Source organism: Paralichthys olivaceus, chromosome 14 (assembly GCF_024713975.1).
Source record: "Paralichthys olivaceus isolate ysfri-2021 chromosome 14, ASM2471397v2, whole genome shotgun sequence".
NCBI lineage: Eukaryota > Metazoa > Chordata > Actinopteri > Pleuronectiformes > Paralichthyidae > Paralichthys > Paralichthys olivaceus.
The window spans coordinates 4,462,408-4,486,394 of record NC_091106.1 but is presented as its reverse complement, the minus strand read 5'-3'; the positions used below and the strand labels follow the sequence as shown (position 1 = coordinate 4,486,394).

At 40.4% G+C, this 23,987-nt stretch overlaps 1 protein-coding gene across 13 annotated transcripts in view; it reads left to right on the top strand.

The window, feature by feature from the left end:
• LOC109635311 (stromal membrane-associated protein 1-like) overlaps positions 1 to 23,987 on the top strand; it is a 94,728-nt gene that overhangs the window by 6,437 nt on the left and 64,304 nt on the right. For all 13 annotated transcript variants that reach the window (XM_069538307.1, XM_020096479.2, XM_069538306.1 and 10 more), the window contains exons 2-4: positions 7,185 to 7,318; positions 8,600 to 8,685; positions 13,096 to 13,171. In XM_069538307.1, coding sequence (XP_069394408.1) covers positions 7,185 to 7,318; positions 8,600 to 8,685; positions 13,096 to 13,171 — 296 coding nt within the window. The remainder of the gene's footprint in view (positions 1 to 7,184; positions 7,319 to 8,599; positions 8,686 to 13,095; positions 13,172 to 23,987) is intronic.

The window sequence follows — 23,987 nt, the reverse complement described above, 5'->3', positions numbered from 1 at the left end:
CTTTGACAACCTGTCCTTGGTCTTGGTGCCTCTCTGCTGTCACGCACATGAAATACTGGCCCCCGGGCACACACACACATGCACGTATACGCAATAACGCTAATGTAGACCCAAAGTTTGCACACGCACCTTTTACCCGTACACATTTGAAAGGTGTGAAGGACAGGTTAGTTTTGCAGAGGAAAGTTAACACAGCGAGGAGCTGCAGTTTACTGTCACATAAACTGTATTTGTTTCCAACTGTTCACTGAATTTATGGGAAACTCTTTTAATTATCGTTTAAAACGTGTACAGTTCCAGGGTTGCTACTAATGGTTATTGAAATCCTTGATAAATGAGTTCGTTATAATCACCTCGTTGAACACAACACAAAGAAATGTATAGCCATTTGTCAAGCTTGAGAAGCTGCAACAGAGCTACAGCATTTCTGCCACAGTTAATTGATTAACAGACTATTTCCTGTGACACTTCTCTTAACCCATTCATTCCTGTTGCATACATGTAAGTGTAGAGTAATAATGATAACTGAACTGCATTTATAGAACGCTTTCTATTAACAGTCACTCCAACTGCTTCAGAGTCACATTCACACATTCAAACTATTGAATACAGCCTTACACTCTATCACATATACACACACATGCGCACACTGAGGTTTGTGCAACTATTCTTATCAGGACTTTATTAGGATCGTTATCACTCCTTATTAGGATTTTGCATTGACTTCCATTCACTGTGACATCCTAACAAACACCTTATTCCTAACCTGATCCATGAATTCATAGCTCCTAAAGAGGTAACACACACACACACACACACACACACACACACACACACACACACACACACACTGTGGATATACAGTATACACATTTGCTCTTTTCAGTTTTGGTGCAATGTACTGAGGGATTGAATCTAAATAAACTAAGTTGTTGAGGGAGCAGCACAACAGTGTGACTCATTGATGTTTTCTTTTACAGTTTTTGGACAACCATAAAAATGCTTGAACAAGCTCTGGATACACAGACAGTGTTGTTTGATGCAATTTATGTGAGAATAATAATAATTTAAAAATCTCTTTTAATTTATAATGGGTGAATCACCTACACTACCGTCTTTCACCAGCAGATGGAATCCTATCTTCACTTTATCAGATAAGATATTGTTTCTGCTGTGTGTGTGTGTGTGTGTGTGTGTGTGTGTGTGCGTTTGTGTGTGTGAGAGAGTCATTAAAACGCTAAAGAGAGCAAAAGACTCTAAATCTTCTCTGCAGCTTGAATCATTCATCTAATAATGGAACAAGCTTCTTGTGGAAAGTAGACTTGTTCTCCCCCATGTCTGTCTCAGTCTGTATTACCTGTGATAATGTTTCCTATGTGTTGTTTATCAGATGATGAGTTTTTATTAGGTTTTCCTCTTGATATAGTAAAGAAGAGACTCTGATTAGAGAGGAAAACATTTCTCCTCCTCCTCCTCCTCCTCCTCCTCTGCTCTCACTGAATCACACTGAAGCACCAGCAGGGAGCAACACAGCTCTTCTTTATTTCCTCCTCAGTGTCCTGCCCCGTCACTCTTCTCCGGTTGCTGCTGTAGAATTTTGGAAGCCTTTGTATGATTTATTGAGAAGGCATTTTTTTAAATTATGAAATGGATGTTGTGAACCTTCTTTTGAATAATTCCACTGAATTTCAGCATGCTGCTGAAACATTTCTTATTCCTAGAAATCCAATGGAAAATAAACTAAATTGGTTTCATAAAGTCAAATTATAATTAAGGATGTTTTACAACAAGACATTAAGACGAAATTTTACTTTTTTATAGAAATGTATGAAAACCTTAAGAGCAAATGCTCTAAAAATCGATTTTTTTTTTAAAGAGGCTAGAATCATGGTTGTGACAGTAGCCAACTTGGATTCTGGGTGCTGTGGTGTGGAGCAGATAAAGGCTGCATTGTTATTGGTCCCGGAGGATTTCTGGAGCCAAGTCACATGTGGTTTATGTCCCAAAGTTTGCCTCGTTCATCCTTAAAGCTTCACACTTTGTGTCTTCACTCTGGCCACAGATATTTGTTCCAACTAATAAATAGTAATCCATTGAGTTTGCAGGAATCACATCAGCAAGTTCAGATGTTCAAATGTTGGTGTTTACGGAGGAGTGGAACACCTCTCTTCACATCTATGGTCACCTCTCTCTGGTGTGCCACGACCATCGCATCATATCAAACAAAAACACACACACACACACACACACACACACACACACACACACACACACACACACACACACACACCCACACCTGAGTCGTCGTCCTGACTGTCCTCAGGTTGACAGTTGGGGCTTTAATTTCATGCTCGGCTAGCTGCCCCCCCCCCCACCACTACCCCCCCCTCCCGGTTGGAAGGTTCCGCTGTCACTCACCAAGGCTTCAGGGTGTGTGTGTGTCTGTGTGTCTCAGCTGCGATGACTCTGTTTGTTTGTCTCAGTGTGTGTGACTCTCCTGAATATATAAGTGAATATTTATGCACATTTATTTAGCTGTGTTTGTGATATTGTCTTCATGTTATGAAAATCTTCATGTATTGGTGTGTGTGTGTCTTTATGCATCAGTTTGTTTATACATTGATGTGTGTGCTCAGGCGTAGGCGCTTTTTTTTTATAGTGCTCTGCAGGATGTGCTCAAATTTACCTTCATGAAAGTGCTTGAAATTGTGTGTGTGCATGTGTGTGTGTGTGTGTGTGTGTGTGTGTGTGTGTACATGAGAGAGAGAGACAGAAATGCAAACACATGCACCAGTGCCAATTTGTAGACTGCTGACCTGATTAGCCTCAAATGAGCTGTTCTCCCTCTCTCACTCTTTTCACATCAGCTATTAACATCACTCAAACAAGCATTTAAGTCAAGTATAGATGAAAAACGTGTGCTGCACAAGCAAGTAGCAATATTAGGGTTCAGCTGTTCTTTGGACCTTAAAGGGACAGTTCACCGGGAAAGAAAAATGAAAATTCACTCACTGTATACTCCTTCTGCAGATGGAGGGGTGGTCGGAGTGTTTGAGTATACAATTGAAGTAACTGGGAGAGGAATGGAGGAAGTGTTTTTATGACATTATAAGGTTATTATAAGGTGTTTATGACAAAGTATTTGGAATTCCACAGCAGAGATCTACCTCTGTTTATCAGTTCAATCTGATAGAGGAAACACTTGAACATTAACACACATTTACATCAAGTTTCCGACATCTGGCTGCAGCCAAGACAGAGGAACAGTTAGGACAGTTAACAGATTAAAATAACGTGACCCAGAGACGCTGCCTGTCATCATTCACTGACACTGGTACGCATGTGAGACACAGATGAAGGCCAAAGGCTTATGTCTTTCTACAACAGACCACTGTATGATTACAGTGAAGGCCATTTGGAGAGGGCGTCCCTCCACCAAGGCTAACACCCTATCTTGCAATCTTAAAGAAAGGGAACATTTAATGGGTTCTTACTTGGCCCACACCCCACCATTCCACCAAGTCTCAATAAAATCACTTCAGTAGTTTTTGCATAATCCTGCTGATGGACAATCAAACAGCAATGAAAATACTAGAAAATACTAGCACTCAGCAGAGCGCATACCTCTGCTAATGTCCAACAGTCCCTTTAAATTCACTCAAGCTGCATCAAATTGCACATGCTCATAAATATCTGCCCTTCAAGTACGTCAGTTTTATTTTATTAAGATCTCAATATTATTTCTTGAGAAATTCACAAAAAATATCAAAATGTTAAAGAAAGTGAAAAAAAAAACGTAGACCCCCCCCTCAGTTCAATCTACTCCAAATGTTAATGGATTGTGTCTTGGCCCATAACCCACCATCTCAATATAATCCTGCAAACAAACAGACAAACATGAGGGAAACCATGAGCTCATTGGTGGAGGTTAAACATCCCTAAAAATATTCCTATATGAAACTCACTGTGAAGGTTTCACAGTGGACCTTCACTGTACCAAAAACTGATTTCCAGCCTATACACACATGAACTTATAAGTGGGTATCTGCACACTGTGAGTGCGCGTGTGTGTGTGTGCGTGCTGCATGTGGATGAGAACTTAGCTGAGACGACGATGCGCTTGTGAGAGCAAACCAAAGTAAAGTCCAATCCATACTGATAGATATCCTGCAGATAGAGTCCAGCTTACAAAGGCTGAGCTGCTTGATTTAGGCTTAACACTCAGTCATCCACCTTAATACCCCTTTAGGCTTTCTAGTGCATTAGTGCCATTGCATAAACACACTGATGCTCTTACGCGAGACGACAAGCCCACTGGACTGCATGCGTGCCTGTTGCCATCCAACCCTGTCCGACTCACACCGCTATGCAGCCTGGATCCATAAAATTTGATCCTTTTGCACTTTCTGTCCTAAAAGTCGCTTCCAGCCATCAAATTGACAGATAGTAAGCTTCATGGTGTGGATAGGGACAGAGCCAAAGATGGTGCTGAGGGACTGTTGCCACTAGTCCATTAAAATGATTTGACTGTCATTCCTGTTCCATCCACTATTTATCCCCATGGAGATCTGGCAGAGCAAGAGTTTTTGGAAATTTGTTGTGCAACAGCCTGTCTTTTAGTTTGTACCTCCGCAAAGGAGGTAATTTTCTTTTACCCCTGTCTGTTGGTATGTTTGTATTATTGTAAGCAAGATTGAGCAAAAATTACAGGGTGGATGTTTTTGCAACTTGGTGGAGGGATGTGATATAGATCAGGAAAGAACCCAATACATTTTGGTGTGGATCTTAATCAGGATTCTGTTCACATTCTTTAACATATGTTAATGTTTTCACCAATTTCCCTGGGAATAATTCATGGATCTTGATGAACAACATATTTTGGGGATTAATATCTATGAGTGTGAAATTTGGTGCAGCTAAATTAAATCTAAGTGGACTGTTGGGCCTTGGCGGAGATATGCACTCTACTGAGTGCCATTGTAGTTCTTGATGGAAAGCATCTGTGTTATACATACTTACCTTATTTCCCCTAGCACTAGAACCTCTCTGATGTGATGGCTGGTCCTGCTCCTCTTTCATGAGGCGTCTGATGTTAGATGGTGGTTATGATGATGATGATGATGATGATGATGATGCTACTCAGAGCCAAATCAGCCTTGAGCCAAAACAACTTTCGTAAACAGACCTACACCTGGAATATCCAATGTCATATGTCTATACAACCCCCTTTTTAAATGTATTTAAATTTGTATAATTATTATTATGCTTTTTTTGATGTTTGTTACATCCTTTTTAATAATAATATTAATATAAATTATGATTATTACATGAACAATGATTGTAATTATTATTATTTTTTGTTTTTATTACTTCTCTGAAATAAAATATGAGAAACATTCTATGATATGAACTGAAATTCTAGAAGCAGATAATATATGAATAGTATGAAAAACAGATCTACACATTTGGTCGTACCAAGCATAGTTTGCAAGGTCAGATTTCGGCCCCCTCGCACAGCCCTTTCAATGGGTGCGTTAATGTTTGGCTTGTGGGATAATTCCAAATTTCCATCCCCTCTCTTAACAGACATTGCACATCTTGCACACAGTCTTGCCTGTTTCTGCCTTGAGGTTCTTCACTTCTTCTGGTTCTGTGCATCTCAAGGCCTTGTGCTCTTTCAAAAGCTTTTTATGTAACCACATGTTGGTTGTTTTTGGAGTTTGGTCTCTGTGTCGTAATCAAATGTACTCAGAGATCAAGTTGTTTTTTTTAAAACTGTGCCATGAAAGAACAGGAGCAGTTCACCCTGTCCCCATATGTGGATAATTGTGGCAATTTTCCTGTTATTTTTTAAAATTTTTGTTATTTGTTAAGTTTTATTAACTTATTGGGTTAAAAAATTACCCTTGAGCTTTTGAAAATCAGGTTATTAGAGTCTGCTCCTTTCATTGAGCTAAAAGGTTATTATAGTACATATCAAATTGGGAAATAGGTTTTTAATCACCGTGACAGTTAATTAAAGCTATTAATCACTAAATAAATGTAATTGGTAATGAATTGAAATAAGAAAATATGTAAGACAAGATATGTCTTCACACTTTCTTTTGCCGCTTCACTGATAACTTATAGCACACTTGTACTTATATAGAAAAAATATTCTTTTAAACCAAAAGAAATGTAATCAGATGATACAAACAAACCACACTTTGCTCTGCTATAAAATCCCATTAAGATGTATTGAAGGGATTTGGAATATTACTTCCCAAGCAATTTCGATAAGAATGTCTGCAATGTCAGAATAACCCAAAGTGTGTGTACGTCCTGAAATACCGAACTAAGTTTCTCAACTGAGATTTCACGGAAGTACAGGCTTTAAATCTTTGTCCTGTTTGGATTTTATCTTTTATAATAACTTCTTGAGCGTCGGTTTAACTCTGATAGTGAACTGTACCCGCTTCAACTGCACTCTACGGAAATCCCTTGTCAGTCAAACAGTTAGTTCAAAATGTGACCTCTGAGCTGGAGTTTCTGGGGATGGGTCACTTTTCTTTTTCTGTGCAGCTTTGGTGGAAAACACCAGTTCTTCACTGGTTTGTTTGTAGTGACAGGTTCCCCAGACTCAGTGGAACCCACACACAAAGCATTTGAAAACTGTACCAGGCAACGTTTGTGACCTTTGATTTATGAAAGCACACTTTCAAAGGACAATGCTGGGGTTTGGAGGCTCGGAGAGAATAATGGTCCTTTCCTTTTCATTTCTTTGCTGAGTTTTAATTCATCATTACATGCTGTTCCACCTCATCCAGAATTTTGAATCTGTTGGAAAGACTGAGGACTATTTTAACAGCCTCATTACATAGTTTAAGCACATGGTGCAAGAACAGGTGCATTTAGGAGTCGACGTGTCCAAATCCACTTCTCCAGTGGTTGTTCAACAGGGTTGCACTAAGTCTCTTCATTAAATATCATCAGTGTGTTAGGGGCCAAACATGCAATGAATCAATTAGAGTGCTGTCTCCCCTTCCATTTTGTTCTAAATGGGCTACAGTATTCTCCAACAGTATGAGAGTCAGTTAAATAAAGCTGGATTATTTTATTTCATTTATTTTTTTAAATAATATTCTAAGCAGGACAGCTTTAAAGCAGAATTGTCTCCTTCTCATTCTTTCCATCCCTCTTCTCAGGGCCTCGATGGGCGTCATGGAACCTTGGGGTGTTCATGTGTATCCGCTGTGCCGGAATTCACCGCAACCTGGGCGTCCACATCTCCAGAGTCAAATCTGTCAATCTGGACCAGTGGACATCTGAGCAGATCCAGGTACAAACACAGAGACAGAACCGTACACACCTGTAACGCACAGAACAGGTCACATCTGCATGGAATGTGAACGTATGTGTATAAATGAAAAACAAATCCATGATGATCCACAGGTTAGCTTTGTTCTCACTACACAAAGGAGAGGACCACTGATAACAGTGTCTGTGATTTTGCAGTTCCAGGCTGTTAGCTAAGAAAGTATCAAAAGAGGTTACAACAGGAGCTGCTAGCAGCTAATGCTGTATGATTTTACATTGCACCGATTTACATCATCACTCACATCACCTAAAGCATGATGGGAACCAAGTGTGGAGAAATATATTCACTGCTAATAGAAAGAAATAGATAAAAGTGAAAGAGTTTCATTCAAAAACAGGTTCATTTGGTTTTACACTGTCTGATGTCGTTGGCATTGAACATGGACCTTGGATCTGCGACACACAAACATATTGAAAACATTACAATACCCACACACCCCGTTAAATCTTTTGACAATGATATAAAGTGAAAGTAATGTGAGTGAAAAAATGAGCAATGATTCAAAACAACAGTGGCATGTCTATGTAAGTTGAGACACACACACACACACACACACACACACACACACACACACACACACACACACACACACACACACACACACGACGTGAGATGTGGTGTTTAGTATGCATTCCAGTGTTGTTCCACAGTGGATTTGTGACATGCATATACTCCGTAACACGTGTACACATGCATAGGGAGTACTGTAGTAAATGTGTTGGTGCTACAATGACTTGCAAGCCTCATTGAATTAATTACACAAAACATTTTCAAGTGTTGTGTGTGCCAGTGAAACTAATTTATTTAATCATCCAGTTGCTTGGCGTGCATGTGTGTAACAGGATAAAGGTAGCGTGAGTTTCTTCATGGCAGAGCCCGATCCATCAGGCGAGTGTGAGTGGAAAGGGTCTCACTCTGAATGTTAATCACTGTTTTCAATGACTAATTAATTCTGGATGGCTGATTATTCCCTCTCCGTCTCCTCTACTTCTCCTATCATCACCCCATTTATCACCCTCCTCTTAATTTAGCCTTGACACATACGGCCGGTGCGTCTTTCACAAAGAGTGTTTGTGTGTGAGCAAGCGCGCACGGGACTCAGCGGGGTTAAATTGAGTTACATGCAAATGTGATGTATGAAAGAACTCGCCGCATGTGACATGTTCTTGAAAGTGTTTTACCAATTACCTCTCGAGCATTACATTCTTTCTCTGTTTCCCGCTCTACTTCTCTTCTCTGCAGAGTATGGTGGATATGGGCAACTCCAGGGCCAGACAGCTGTATGAGGCCCACCTACCGGAGAGCTTCAGACGGCCGCAAACCGACCAGTATCCTCCACCTGCCTATCACTGTGACTCTCTATTTACCAGCATTCATTCAACTCCCCCTTTCATCCCCATAAAAAATCACCTCTCCATACATTGGCATAAACTCCCCGTCCTTGAGTATGTGCCTATAAACTGCTGCTGTCCCTCCACATGCACATAAAAACTGTCACCAGACATTCTTCTCTGTCAACATAAATGCTAGAATTGATTTGCATAAAAGGTCCCTTTATCACCATATGTGTCACAACAGATTTACATACAAATCTAAAAGCAACCTGTTTTATTGTGCATTTGCATACAAACTTCCAATGCCACCATAAATTGGCATAAAACGCAGTTGTGTCACACACAGCCGGGTGTCAAGTGCTTGTATCTGTAGGAGCTCAATATCCAGCCTCTGTCCCCTGACTGGAGATGCGCAGAGTCTAGCCCCAAATGAGCAAGATGACGGTGTTCGTTTCCGGGATATTTTTTATTTGTTTCCATCTTTATACGTCTATGGGACAGCAAGAGAAGACATTCAACCACTGATGGTGTTAAATGCGTTTCTTATAAAAGTACCTCTAAACACAAGGTTTTTATTTTACGATCCATCACCACAGATGGTCGAGATGTTTTTCTCTTATTTTTCATCAACCTGTTCAATAAGTTAATTCATGAAAATTATCATTCAAGTTATGGCGATAATATCCTAAGTAAAAGTGTTTGATACAAAATGCTTTTTAAAAATCTTGTCAAAATATATCGATGGATAAAATTGTATAAAAAAAATGTAGTTGCTCAAAGTTGTTCTTTATCCATCATTATATAGAAAATAATAATAATGTATAGTTTATATTTGCAGACTAAAAAAGTCCTAACCCACAACACATCCATTTGTAAATGCTTTATGTTGAGATGTCAACATAAAGACTGCTTGTCCTTGAAATTTCTGCTGGGTCAGAGGTGCAGGAACAGTTGAGTTATGAGCACTGACAGTTCAAAGTAAAAAAAAAAGTTTGACTACAAGACAACAAAAATGCTGTTCTTTTTTTAAAGGTACAGTGTGTAGAATGTTGTGATATCTAGTGTTGAAGTTGCATGTTGCAGCTGAACACCCCTCACCTCACCCTCCCCTTCCAAACATGAAAAAGAACCTGTGGTAGCTTCAGTTGTCATAAAAACTCAAAAGGTGTTTAGTTTGTTCAGTCTGGACTAATGTAAAAAACATGGCGGCCTCCGTAGAGAGGGTCCCCTCAATGTAAATATAAAGTATTTAAATATAAAGGGCCTTTCCTGGGAAAACTACAATTCATACAATTTAGATGAAACAAACTAGTGAAAACCTCATGAGGATAATTCTATTATAATTTCTGCCAAATCTTACACACTGGACCTTTAAGTGACAAATGTAGTGAAAAAAATATAAAGTTACGAGCTTATTAGTGAGCTGTAATCAAGAAGTAGCTCTATGCTTGTGATGCTGGACGGTGATATCCAATACTTGGTGTGTGCAGTATCTCAGCACACTGGTGAGTTTAACCGCACACTAGTCTTAACTATAGACCCAACTTGAAATCAGTCCTGAAGGATCACTTTTTGAGATCTTAAGTCAGAGAGTTCACAGTTTGCGACTCACTCATCGTCAAACTTCTCCTGCACACCCGCAAGATCCTCCAGTATATAAATCACAAGTGACAGGTCTGCTTTGCTACGTGTCAGTCTACTCTTTTGGCCAGGACACCTCCAGCAGTGTCTGTTTAGTGGCATAACAGCAGTTTCCAGTTTGCCCTTTTCCACAATACAAGACACGACAGCTGTGTAGTTAACATCGCAGCATATGCTCATATTTCCACCAGACGCCTGAAATAAATAATCTCCCAGTTTGAAATGCTGCTCTAATACCCTATCTTGTATCTGGCAGCCCCATTTGTGCGGGTGGTCATCATTCTTCACTCTTTTGAAGTCCATTAGTCGTTGTGACAGCAGCGCCGCTGGCTGAGAACAGCAGATAACACACTCAGGATTAGAAGAGCTACCGCCTGAATCTATGTGTGTTTGTGTGTGTGTGTGTTTAGATGTGTATATATATATATTTATGCATGTATGTGAATGTGTGTGTTTGAGAGTGAGAGAGAGTTCTTCTATTTTTTTATCATGATTTTGACTATTAACTGTGCTTATGTGCATGTGAATGACAAAGTGGGGTTTGATGTGTGTGTGTGTGTGTTGTATTTAATTCTTCACTTGGTGTATTCATAGTTATTCATTTTTGCTGACTTAAAAGTATTTGTAATACTGAAACGGTATTTAATCAATTTTGGCATATCCCAACATGAATGTTAATGTTTACAAATCACAAACACATAAACTCAAACGTGTAGTTTCTACACCAGTTGTTTCAACACGTCTCTAATTCTTGGTTTTTATTTTTACTTGGCTTCTCTGCCAAGGAGGTTAGGGCTTCATCTGTTGGTTTGTTTGTCTGCTAATTAGCATTACTATACAGGACAGATTACCACAAAACTTGGTGGAAATGGGTCAGAGAATAACCCATTCAATTTTGGTGTTGATCCAGGATTTTTCTTTCTTAAGTATTTGCATTGATTTCTCAGCATATGATGAAAAAGTAATCAGGCATGTTTAGAGGACTGATATATATGCGTTTGTGCAATTTGGTGCAGATCCAAATAAAAATCTGGATCTAGGATTTAGGCAGCAACACCTTAAAAATAAAGACACAGCAAAGACCAATCTCACAGTGGTGATGGCAATTCCTGCTGCATAAAATGAATCAAACAGCATTTTGGTAGACAGTGTCCAATATTAGCCCATAGCATGAACACATCATGAACATTATCGTTAATGTTTTTTCATTTTCAAGGGAGAAATGTTACTCAGAAGAAGCCATTAACTACATGATCAGGATTATTTGGATGTAATCACTCCAAAGCCTTTTTAACTTTATATGTAGTATTTTCTATTAGCGTCTGAATTGCTGATATTCATATATTAAATAATAATATCAAATTTGACTCAAATTTGGTTTAATCATTTCTTATTTTCCTGCTTACACATTGTCTGTCGAGCATAGCAGAAGTTTCTATATTAATGTGCTGCCTAATCGTTCAGTATTAATGCTTTAAAGCTACGCTGTGTAACTTCTCCTGAGCCATGGCGCCCTCTGCAGCCACACATGGCTGATTCATTCTGTCTCCCCTTGTCCAGATGTTTTCATGTTTTCTTTTTGTTATGTATCATTATGACATTGTGCACATCCACCTATGTAGCCAAGTATCCTCAGCATCCTCTGTGTTCCTGTGTCTCTAGTCAACAGTAATAAATACGCTCTGTGTATCAAATATAGCATCAGTCCTCCCTTGTCTCTCAGCTCGACTTGTGTGGGTTGCCATCATTTTTCAATCTTCTCAAGTCTATTGCTGGATCTGATAGACGCGTCGCTGCTGAAATGTGTTGATAAGAGAATAGGGATTAATGATAATGTGATGCCTGGGTTTGATGGACGTGTGTGTGTGTGTGTATGTGTGTCTGCCAAATGATCCATTCACTGATCCATCACTTTGACACAACAACACACACATTAGCAATGTCAGTGATGCAATGAGGCAAGGCGATACAATAGAATCCATATCTGGATCCATACCGTCTTTTATCAGGATTCCCACTGACCGAAGACTGAGAACATGACCCCGTTTGCGGGACAGCATTTACCTAGTATTTGATCTCTGACTGGATTTGTCTTTAAATTGTTGTGGTTGTTCAAACTGAAATACAAAATGAAATGATCTATATAAACATGTCTAGACCTGATGCTCCAATCTCTACGAACAGCACCTGTCAAACCTGTCACAAATCCCTCTGACAAATCAAATTTATATGACTGTTCCAAGATATTTTGTTACCATTGTTCAAATCAAAGAGCCTCACTTGTTCTTACTTGAATATATGAGTTTATTTTAACAGATGGGACGTACGACACATAATTGATCTACCTTCTACTTGTAAAATGTTTTGCTCTCAAGTGTTTGTCATTCTCTGCTCATAAAGAAGAGTTTAAAACCACAAGGTTCACTCAGAAGACAGAATCAGTCTTTAAAGTGAAGAAAGTAACATAATTATTATATAATAGAACCATCTTGTTGTTAAACCATATAGGAGGGATCAGATGACAAGTCTTGGTCACTAAGACATGTCAGGATTGTTATTATATTCTTAAGGAGGAAAACTGTCTCAAAGATTTGAAATATTTTAAGGCCCCTATTAAAGGTCATGGAAGACACATTGAGTCACAAATTCCATGAAAACACCATTTTACCTGTTTACCTCTCATTCTCCTGAGGACTAAACCATATGCAGATTTTATCTGGATATTTTTTGTGCAGTATTTCAGTACTTAACCCTGACCGTCAGAGCAGTGGAGGTCTTCATCCGGGACAAGTACGAGAGGAAAAAGTACTTCGACAAGGAAGCTCTGACCACAGCTCCAGTGAGTATCACCAACACTGCTTGTTATCTACATTCTGAGTTTTGTCACTTCAGGTTCTTGTTATTTACAGGATGCCATTTCATGAACCTGTGCATCAATGGCTGCTTGTTGCAGAGGTTTGATGCAAAGCTGTTTGATGCCATCATCTGCTAGAAGACAATTTTAATGTGAAGAGGCAGCTTCTCTGTTCTTCTTCTCTGTTTAATTTTCACTCGAAAGGATACAGAGTGTTTTTCATGCCATCTGCAGACACTCACTTAAGTTCAAGTGAGCTTCACATTAATGATCAAATATGAATGATTTACTGTCTTTTGGTGAGAAACTCAAACGTATCATTGACTGTTTGCCCGGTTTTAGTTGCTGTTATGTTGAAAGTCAAAATGTGCTTCTCACCACATTTGGCATCCTTACGCAACCATTTGAATTAGTTCACTGACTTGTCAATGTTAATTTGCAAGTCTTTCACTCATCTTAAACTCATCCAGTCTGCAAAGTTTCAGTTGATCACACGCCGAGTCTGAATGTGGCCTGAGACGGTAGAACTCAGTGCATCCTCAACATGGGTGTGTTCAGCATGTGCTCAGAGCTGTCCACCTGTGGTCGGCTCATCCAAGAGGAATGTTAAAGGTTAAAGGCCTCACTGGATCTGATACCATGCGTGATGGCACACAGTTAGAGAGTTCCATTTAAAACACTGTTGTCTTGTGATAGGTCTCAGTACCTGTTGGTGTATGTACAGTATGTCAGTGTCAAGACTGAACCTTCATTTCTGCGGATGAAGAGACAGAAACGTTGTGCATGTGTAGGTGTGTATTTGAATATGTGGGTGCACATTTCCTTGTCTTAATTGTTTCCAGAGAGATTATCTCTGTGAGGTGTGTTTCCGTGGGTGGGCTGCTGCCGTGACGTTACGTACGGTGGTGTGAACGCTCACCGAAGTGTGTGTGCTCAGATATAACCTCCTGCGTTTTCCCCCACAACTACAACAATTTGACTCATAGGTTTGGCCAAACGTTTGAATGCGATGTCAGCACCAACTGATTGTAAACAGTTAGCTTCACGCTAAACTTCCTACTTTTAGTAATCAAGAGATTGGTATGTATTTTTATATGTACAAACACACTGTGTGGCTGTGGCTGAGGGGTAGAGCGGTCGTCCTCCAACCAGAAGGTCGGAACTTTGATCCCCAGTCTTCCCATCTGCATGCCAAAGTGTCATTGGGCAAGATGCTGAACCCCGAACTGTCCCATAGAAAAAAAAGTGCTGCTAATAGATGCACTATAATGTGTGTGTGAATGGGGAATGGTAAACTGTAGTGTAAAGCGCTTTGAGTGGTCATCAAGACTAGAAAAGCGCTATGTAAATACAACCATTTACCATTTACGTGTATATGCACAGTATGTATGTGTGTGCCCCTCTACTGAGGCGCAAAGTGAACATTATTCAACAAAAACAGTTGCAGGACAATCAAAAACATTTCTGAACGTCTCGCTCACAGCAGTCCTTCTCTAGTGCATCTTCATTTCATTTCTCTCTCTCTCTCCTCACTCCGCCGTTTTCTTGTTCCCTCTCTCCTCCTGCCTCCCTCTCTGTCTTCTCCAGCTTTCTCTGAAGCGTTGCCAGCAGTCAGACTGTGATCTCGGATCTGTTTCTGCCACCTACGCAGACGGCTCGGCTTTTATATGCAAATTGATTATTAAAAACAACTCATTATCACTTTAAGCAGTTTTGTGCAGATGGAGAAAGAGGAGGAGAGCTGGCTGTAACCCCGAGATATAGCTTGTTTATGTGTGTTGGAATGAGAGAGGAATTTATTGGTTTCACTTATTTGCTCAGCACTTATACAAAAGAACACCCCTTCAATGTATGTACTGCGCTGTATTTGTTTTCCAGTGTGTGTGGATGATGTTGGCAGTTAGAAAAACATGGGTCTGGTCAGTGTTATTGCTGTCACATGATGGATACAGCACGGTGCAGGTGGAGTAAGTGATGCAGCATTTCTTGTAGAAATCATACTCATTCTGATTTTCAAACGCAACACTGATAAATATGCTCTGTCACTGTTTTCAGAAAAAAGTTTGAACAACAAAAAAGAGTGTCTTTTGTATGTCGCTGACACGTGAGCCCACAGATTTGTTGGCCAGTGAAGGCTCAGTCACATATGTGCAAATATTGTCGAGGTGAACCTTTGCCTTCTCTTCACTTTCAACCTGTGACAGTGAAGTTGGCGTTTAAAACATTTACTTCCTGTGACGGGGGGAATCACAGTGTGGCTTAGCGTGGAGATTGAGCCGCAATGCTCACTTTGCATTCGTGTATGCGTGAACGTACAAAGACGACAAACAGCCTTTGCTTGTAACTTTGCCGTCGAGAGTGAAGAACCCAAAATACTCTCACATGCTTCTTCTCAAAAGCTTTGGTGTCGTGATCGTCCGCTCAGGACGGCTTTGCTTTCTAGTGTCGTCCATTTTCATCGCAAAACAACCTGACATTTCTGACATACCTCACTTATAAAAAGGGCGCGCAAACACACCAAGCTGACATTGAGCGCCCTCTGCTGGATCACGAGGCAAACTACTTCAGACGGTCTGTATATTCTTTATTCAAACAGGTCATTTGAGCATGAAGCCCCCCCCCACATTCGAATGAATCTTTGAGTTTTAAATAAAAAGTGACAGCCCTAACACTAATATATTCTCAGTTGTCAGTTCGTTAGGTTCACTAAGCTCAAACTAATGCAGTAAAACAACACGATGCCCCAGATGCTGTTTGGAACGAAACATTTCAATACTGAAAAAAAGATGTTTGTTATCAGTTCCCTCAAAACCAGTTCAAACAGTCCTGTTAATGCAGACATGGACATGTTGTGAAGTGGACAAGTGTTTGAAGTGCTGGGCTTTTATTTGTTTATGTGTATGTGAGACTATGGAGAGAGAGAGAGAGAGACAGATAGAGAGCAGTGTGTTATAATGGACAGCCTGCAGTACTTTGTTCACAGTGGAGGACGAGTGCATCCACTCCATTTCCATCGTTCATGCAGCATGAGCTCATGCTCTGCCATGAGTGAGTTACTGTGTGTGTGTGTGTGGACCACAGATCATTTCAGTGTTTCTGGAAACAACAAGACATCAGAGTACATCTTGTGAACCCTCTGTGATGAGCCCAGTGATTGGCCTAAAAATGTCACAGGAGAGCAGCACAGTCACCCCGGAGGAAGACTCTGCTGATTTTCAGCCTTATTTGCCTGCGTTAGTCAGAGGGATGTCCTGTCTGCTGTGTCCACACTAGTTGCCAGCGTTCTGTGTGTTTCCACAGCCAGCTGTGGCAGCACACTTAATTTCTTAGTGTCCACTGACATATTGTGTTCTGACGTCAGTGGACGTCAGAAGAGCCACAGGGTTTGGCCAAGGCCGCATTTTTGGGGGGTTTAACAGGAGAACACAGATTTGCAGTTTATTTGAATGGGATAGTAGAATACATAGTTATAATTTGAGTACATTAGTGGCTCAGATGTGATTAATATGTAATTATTTGAGTATCTTTATGAATTTAAAGGAAATGCCCACCTGTATTCTAATATTGGACAATCTTTAATATTGTGACTGTGTTATTATTAGAAATTATTCAAAGATCTTGATGAAAACCATGAATATTTATAGTCTTTATAACAATGGATGACATGGCAAGTGTACTTTTTGATTTTATAAACTGAACTGAAAAAATTCAAACCTACTTTTATTTGAGATTCATTTATTAGACTGTAAATTGTTGGTTGAAAATGTAACAATTTATTATTCAGTATAAATGTTTTTAAGAGGACATTGTAGTTTTAATGAAATAATAGAGACAGCTTGTTTGCCCTTCTTCTCATTGGTCTCTTCATGTCTGGGTCACATGGCTCTCGTACTGAGCAGGAACTGGACCTGAACGCACGACTCAAGACAACAGTACTCAGTGAAGTTTGATGAAAAGCTTTCTCAGATCAATTTAAGATGATTGGATTCTGGAGTCTCGGGCGTAGTGACTGTGCTTGGCGTGGTGCGCGGTGTGGCGTGGATGAGCGGAGCGGCACTTGCAGGTGATTAAGCCGGGTAGACTCCCACAGGGGGATCAGCAGGGAACAGGACACTGGATTCGGAAGCAGCGTGAGCTCCGATGTACGAATTGATCAGGCAGACAGGATTCAGGCAGGGCGGACTGACAGGCAAACTATTCTGTTGACAGATTAGCATCTGAGGCAGGTAGAGAAGCAGAGCATAAGCACACTGGCGGAGCACAGAGAATAACTACAGAGCTGGAGCCAATACTGCACAATACTACCCCTGCATCGGACTGTATGATTTGGAATGGGTGGAGTGAACACCAGGGTTCTTATACTGGAGCAGATGATTAGTGGTGAAGAGCTACACGTTAGGGTTAGGGACCTGCGGAGAGAAGTCATGCCCATGCCCAGACCTGCCAAACACATCGCATACACTCATGCTCATTCACACACACAGAGGAGGGGGCAGCCATTGTGCAGACCATGACACCTGGTGGACATATTCCGGTAAAAGTCAAGTAGCAGGAGGCATATGGAGATCGGAGGTAGCAGCTTCCGTCAGGTTGCACAGCATATTTGTCAGGATTGGCAGATGGAAAAGGGACTGCAAACAGGTTGATTCAAATTAAGGAGCCATTTATGCTTATTAACATTGCCTGGCGTCATAGAAATAACAGTTGGTGTTTGTGTCTCCAGTTTGTCAATCTGATTGCTAATTGGCCTAATTCACTTCAATACCAGGTTTAAAGTCTTCAAAGGTGTCGAATCCATTCTGCATTTTAGGCATTAAGATTACTTATGATTTTGACAGGACTTGAAATTGGATGGGATGATGACTTTAATTGGACTTTTATCAAGATGCATGAGCAGCAGCCTCACTTTTAAATATGTTTATGGAACAATATTGTGCTAATGTCTGATGTAATGCAGCCAGCTGAATTTTTTCCGAGCACTCAGCTAGCGTGTGGCAGTGTGATGTGAGCTAACGTGGCGTCTCCTCCCAGAGGTTATTTGTTAAAATTGTTTCTGTTAAGTGCTTAGTGCTCGGTTGTAACCTGTTGGAAGTGTCAAACACAAAATCCACTGTGCAAGAAAATGCTCAGATGGAACTGAGTACAAGCTTTGGAAGTCAGAAAAACATGAGGGGGCCATAAAAAGTCACCAGCAAACACTTCATCATCACCCAAAGTCGGAATGACTACAACCTTCAGACATATCTTGGAATCTACCGTGCTCTTTACATTAGGGGTGTAACCGTACATGTATTTGTACAGAACATTTTCAGCACGGTACCTTTCGATTCGACATGCATGTTCCATGTGTGCAGTGCAAACCCAGCTCCCCGTGGCATTTAACCGCCGCTTGCTAACACTTCAGACGAGGCCAAAGTAACAACAAATGTAACAGCAAATGTCTTTATTTTGTGTCCAAATCCAACCGATTCCAATGTTTTTCTAGATTACATATGAAGTATAAAAAATCAAATAAAACACCCATCCAATGTGACCAAACCCGAACCTGAATATCATTTCAAAATGTTTTCAATTTTATGCGAATTAAACAGAGAGAAGCACTGAATCATGATTTTTGTGCACCATCACATCAGCATCAACATCAGCAGCCAAACATCAGCCTATAAAATAAATGAAGGAAAAGTCAGCTGCGTTGAAGAAAGCCGAGGAGGAAAATGAGGCAATGGGAGAAGAGCGCAGATGAATGCAGCCTCGTTCACATGCTCACAAAGTTCAATTGAATGTTTGTGCTGAACGTGAATAAATGAATGTACTTTGCAAGTAATCCTGAGCCTTCGTTTTTGCCAGTATGGACGTAAACAAGGTTTTAAATAGAATTCATAGTACTCCTGAATCGTCTTAAAGTTCACTGATTGAAACCCTGTAGAAGAACTCAACATATCTAGTGTTTGCGGAAAGATTTGTGACCACAATTGTGCCAAAGAACTTCCATCAAGGTCACTGAGTTCACCATGATTCAATACTCTTTGGGAACACTGTGTTATATTACAGCAGGACCATCTTAAAGCATCCCTCAGCCTCCACACTTCTTCTTTTATTGGTCTCTGGATGACCATTCCACTCTACTTCAGCGAGGCCCCTCTGTATGAGAACAAATGAAGCTATTAAAGGTCGACCCAGCAGACAAGTTTCAGTTAAGATGTTAACCATCGTTCTCTCACTATCTGCACTCGCCACAGCAGAGAGCTAGACACCGCTATCTCCATGTCCTAATATCTATTCAACCTCTGTTCATCCTCGTTCACCCAGCTCACGCTACTCCTCTTGTTATCTATCCTCTCTTCATCATTCTGCCCCCACCTACACTCCTCTAAGTTGCTTTCACTTCTCACCCTCCGGCCTCTTCTCTCTTCATCTTCACGATCAGTCCATCCGTGCCTGTTTAGTGCTGTGTCGACATCTCGGCCAGCATCAAAGTCGGAAGAGATGGAAGTTTTCGGAGTCGGGGAGGAAAAGAAAAAAACCTTCAAGACATCAACAGAATAAGCAGGGGGATAGAAAATGCTCTGAATTCACATCTCAGCTGCACTCCTTTCACCACCACAGGCAACAAGAGCAAGCAGCCGTTTGATGCCTTAACAGTTGAGGAGGGAGGGAGACAGATGGAAATGGAGAAAGATGAAAAATGGTGAAAACATTCTTCTGTTCTGCCCTCGAAAAGACACTGTCAGTGTTAGTTTCCAGCCTGAGGTGGTTTAGAGGAGAGGGAGGGCGGATGATGTTAGTGATGTCATCTCTATCATCTCCAGCTGCCTTGTTATATTTAGAGCCTGACTGATTTTTAAATTTTAGGTTGATGCTGATTTGGATTAATACAATTATACTAAATGATATTGATCTATCAGCCAATATTCTTTATATTATATATATATATACTGCTACAGTGTCCATTCTAAACCTGCCTCTTTGGAATGGGCTGTTTGCTTGCTTGGCTGGTCGCAACCTCTTTCTGAAACTGTGAAAGTGACCTGCAATAATTGTGCAAGTAATTGCAAGTAAAGAACGATTGCAGGACTCAGTCCACGGAACCCTGAGGCTGCTGCTGCTGCTGCTGCTGCTGCTGCTGCTGCTGCACAAAGAGCTGTTCACCTGTTTATTCAAAGATCAGTGAAGCTCAGTTCACAGAACCGCAAACTGGATAATCAGTTGTCAGTGTTGTAAACACGCTGGTGTCGTGATCAGCAACATCAGTGATGATGAGTCCCAGGTGCCTCTGCTACAGTGGCTGGTCACCTGTTTATTATGGAGCTAAACTCATGCCAAAACAAACCGGGAAACAAATTTGTGATTAATGTTTTATGTACTAATGTGGAAATGTCTCTGAGGTATTATTTATTATGTTTGTCAGGTGTGTTTTGTATTTGCAAACCAGGTTTGTTGTATAAACATGTTTTGGTGTTTGTTAAGTGTTGGCATGAATTTAGCTCCACAGTTTATTCGGTGTTTATTAATATTGAATGTATCACATGTCCAAATTGCATTAGATTCAACGCTGCACTTTCTTGGGCACTTAACAATACATGTTTCAAGTGTAAAGCCAATAAGATGAATGGTTCTTGAGATACAAGAGTCACAGACAAAAGTGTCGATAGATGGTGGTTTGTGGACTTGACTTCTTTTCACCTGTCCCTGGGCAGGGGACTACAAATGGAAATGAGCTGCTTACTAAATTTGGTATCAACCATTAACTCTGTCCTTTCAAATAAAGGCTCAAAGCCCCAAAAACAAGTTTATAAAGAAACCGCTCCACAGTGCTACTGGAGGTCTAAAACTCTGTAGAGTACTCTGCAGCCTGGTCACATCAGATCCAACATTAAAAACAATGAAGCTGTTACAAAACAAGGCCACTTTTTTATTCAAAGTTCACACTAGTTGAAAGTAGGAAGAATTTAAATAATTAAACTGCGATGATCAGACCAAATTCAATATTTACAGTGTGTAAGTGCAGCAGTTTGAGTCTGTACCGCAGTGGGAGATACTGTCAGCCTGATCTTTTGTGGGCAGCTCCTCTGTCTGAAAACCAGGCTATTGTTGTTGCTTTTGATAAGGCAAAAAAAAAAAAAGCTAGTGAGCTATGGCAAATGGTGAATCATGTGTAGAAGTGACACTGTAGGGGTGGATTAGTGTGTTTGCTGCCTCACAGTAACACTCAGTTGTTAAAGAGCAACAGGGAGCAAAACCCTCCCATGGCATCACCTCTGCCACTTCTCTGTCACCACTTCCGTCACATTAACAGTGTTAACACAAGTGTGTGGCGTGCACCTTAGCAAACATTGTGTAAATAAACCACACAGGACGTGGTTTCTGTTTGTATCAAGAGAGAAACGGAGGAGGAATCACAACACTGCACTGATAACATCCTTCTCCATTGACTTTTACTGACAGCAGGTAATGACTATACTTCCTTTTCAACCACTACAGTATGTTTTTACTTTCGTTTTTTTCTTTTTCCTGAAGCAATGCAGGTCAGTCCTGTGGCGCTTTGTGAAATCAATTGCTCTCATCAAACTTTGAGAGATGTATCTTCACTCTAACCACCAGAAATGAACAGAATAACAGTGATTCTATTGTGTAGTTTAGGGTTTGGATGTGTGGGTGGCATTAAGATTATTAATAAGTGTGAGCAAATTGTAATGTATTTAAGTTTTCTTTAAAACGTGATAGCCCATTTATCTGGGAGCAACACAACACATATATGTCTCCATGAAAGATTGAATCAAATCAAATAATTTGATTTATGGACGACCTATTATCAGGGATCTTCTGGGCGGTGTCCTGATCCACATTAGTGAATCGTAATAAAGTGAGCAGCAAACATACTGTAGATCTGTTGGACTAATAAAGATCTTTGATTCCTGCACATTGTTTTCAGAAGGATTTGCCCAGACAGACTATACAGAGACGAATTTCAATGATGGTTTCCACAGAGCTTTAAGGTTTCAGGTTCTGTCGGCTGTACATTTTACCATTTGCCCACGTCTGCACACTAACAGGTTCAGGTCGTGATTTGGGACTGTCGACTGAAGCACATAGTGACTGTGAGACATGTCACCCAGACACCAGATGTAAGACCAAGATCCACTTTAATGTCTTTAGCTGTGTTAGATAATATCAGAGCTGATAAACACAGAGAAACAACTGACCATAGTGCTGTAGTTTTTCAACTGAAAACTAATAATCTGCTCCAGGCACCAAAATATCATTAATCTCAGGAATCAATCATGTGACAAACCAACACTAGAATGGTACACAGTAGAGTGCATATCCTACCTGTCAACTGTCCCCAACCACGTTCGAATTTACTAGATCCAGACTTTTATTTGGATCTGCACCAAACTGCAAACACTCAGTCCCCTAAACTTTCCTGATTTTTAAAAATCAAGATTCATAAATTCTTTTCTGAGAAAAAAATGATTTGTTGCGTAATCCTGCTCAGACAGACAAATAAACACAGAGGAAAACATAACACACTTGACAGAGTTAACAAACAAGATGAAAACATCACCTCATTGATGGAGGTAATAAATGATAGTCACCACTATTCACCAGAATAACTTCATCGCACCTTGACATTAAAAGGCTGGTTCACCCGAAAATGAAAATCCACTCATTATCTACTCACCACTATGCCGATGGAGGGGTGGATGAAGTGTTTGAGTTCACGAAACACTTTAGGAGTATCAGGGGTTAAACTTTGTTGCAGTATAGAATCAAATCGAATTGAAGTCAATGGTGAGCTATTCTTCAGATGTATTGTTCATTTCTGGGAGAACTATCCCTTTAGTGCTACAATTGCCTGAATTCAACTGGAGGGATGAACACCATTCTTCTAAAAGATATTCCCTCATTTTGTGTTTTAATGATGGGTTGAAGAGTGCAGTGTAACATGTTGATCCAAAATCTCCCAGAGGTCACAACTGGGTTGAGATCTAGTGACTGAAAAGGCCACATGATTCACACGATGACTACTTATTAAACCCTTCAGTGACCTCCTCGTTCCCTGTGGCGCTGTCATCCTCTCTGCTCATTTATTCAGGTTTTTCCTCTAATTTGTTACTCCTCTTGCATATGAATATTTTTCAATGACGATTAGATTTACTGTTTTGTTGTTTGGATAATCAATATGTTAAGCTGTTGTGTAAAGAGGCAGTAAGTGCAGACAAGGCACAACTCTTGTGGGAGGCAGCTAAAGAACGGCAGCCAACAGCCAGATGGCGAAGAATAAACAAGGAAAAAATAGATTTGAGGGCCAAGGTGGTGTCAGAATGGTTTAGTTACATCTGTAAACTGACAAGTCTCATTATTTAAGTGTTTCTGCAGCTCATGGCAGATATGTTGGAGTGGATACGTATGAATATTGAAGACAGATTGAAAGAGGCAGTTATTATTGTGGAAAGTGTTTGTTAATTTTTTGGGTTCAAGCTTTCATGATCAATTTTCTGCGCACCAAGCCATAGAAAGCACAAAACAGAACCCACCATGAAAAAGGAGAATTTGGTTTGATTTCTCTATGAACATGAGTGTGCTAATATGGCAGGCATGCAAAAAGTGTTATCTTGACTTTCTCCTTTCTATACCTCCCTCCTGCCTCTTTGTTTTTCTGTCCATCTGGCACTCTGATAATCTCTGTCTGTGGAGAAATGCACACTGAGCTTGGCTGCCTCACATATGAATTGAGGATAATGCCTGTGTACTTTCATGCACAGGTGGACATGCTCTTAAAGCTACAGTAGCTTTTAAT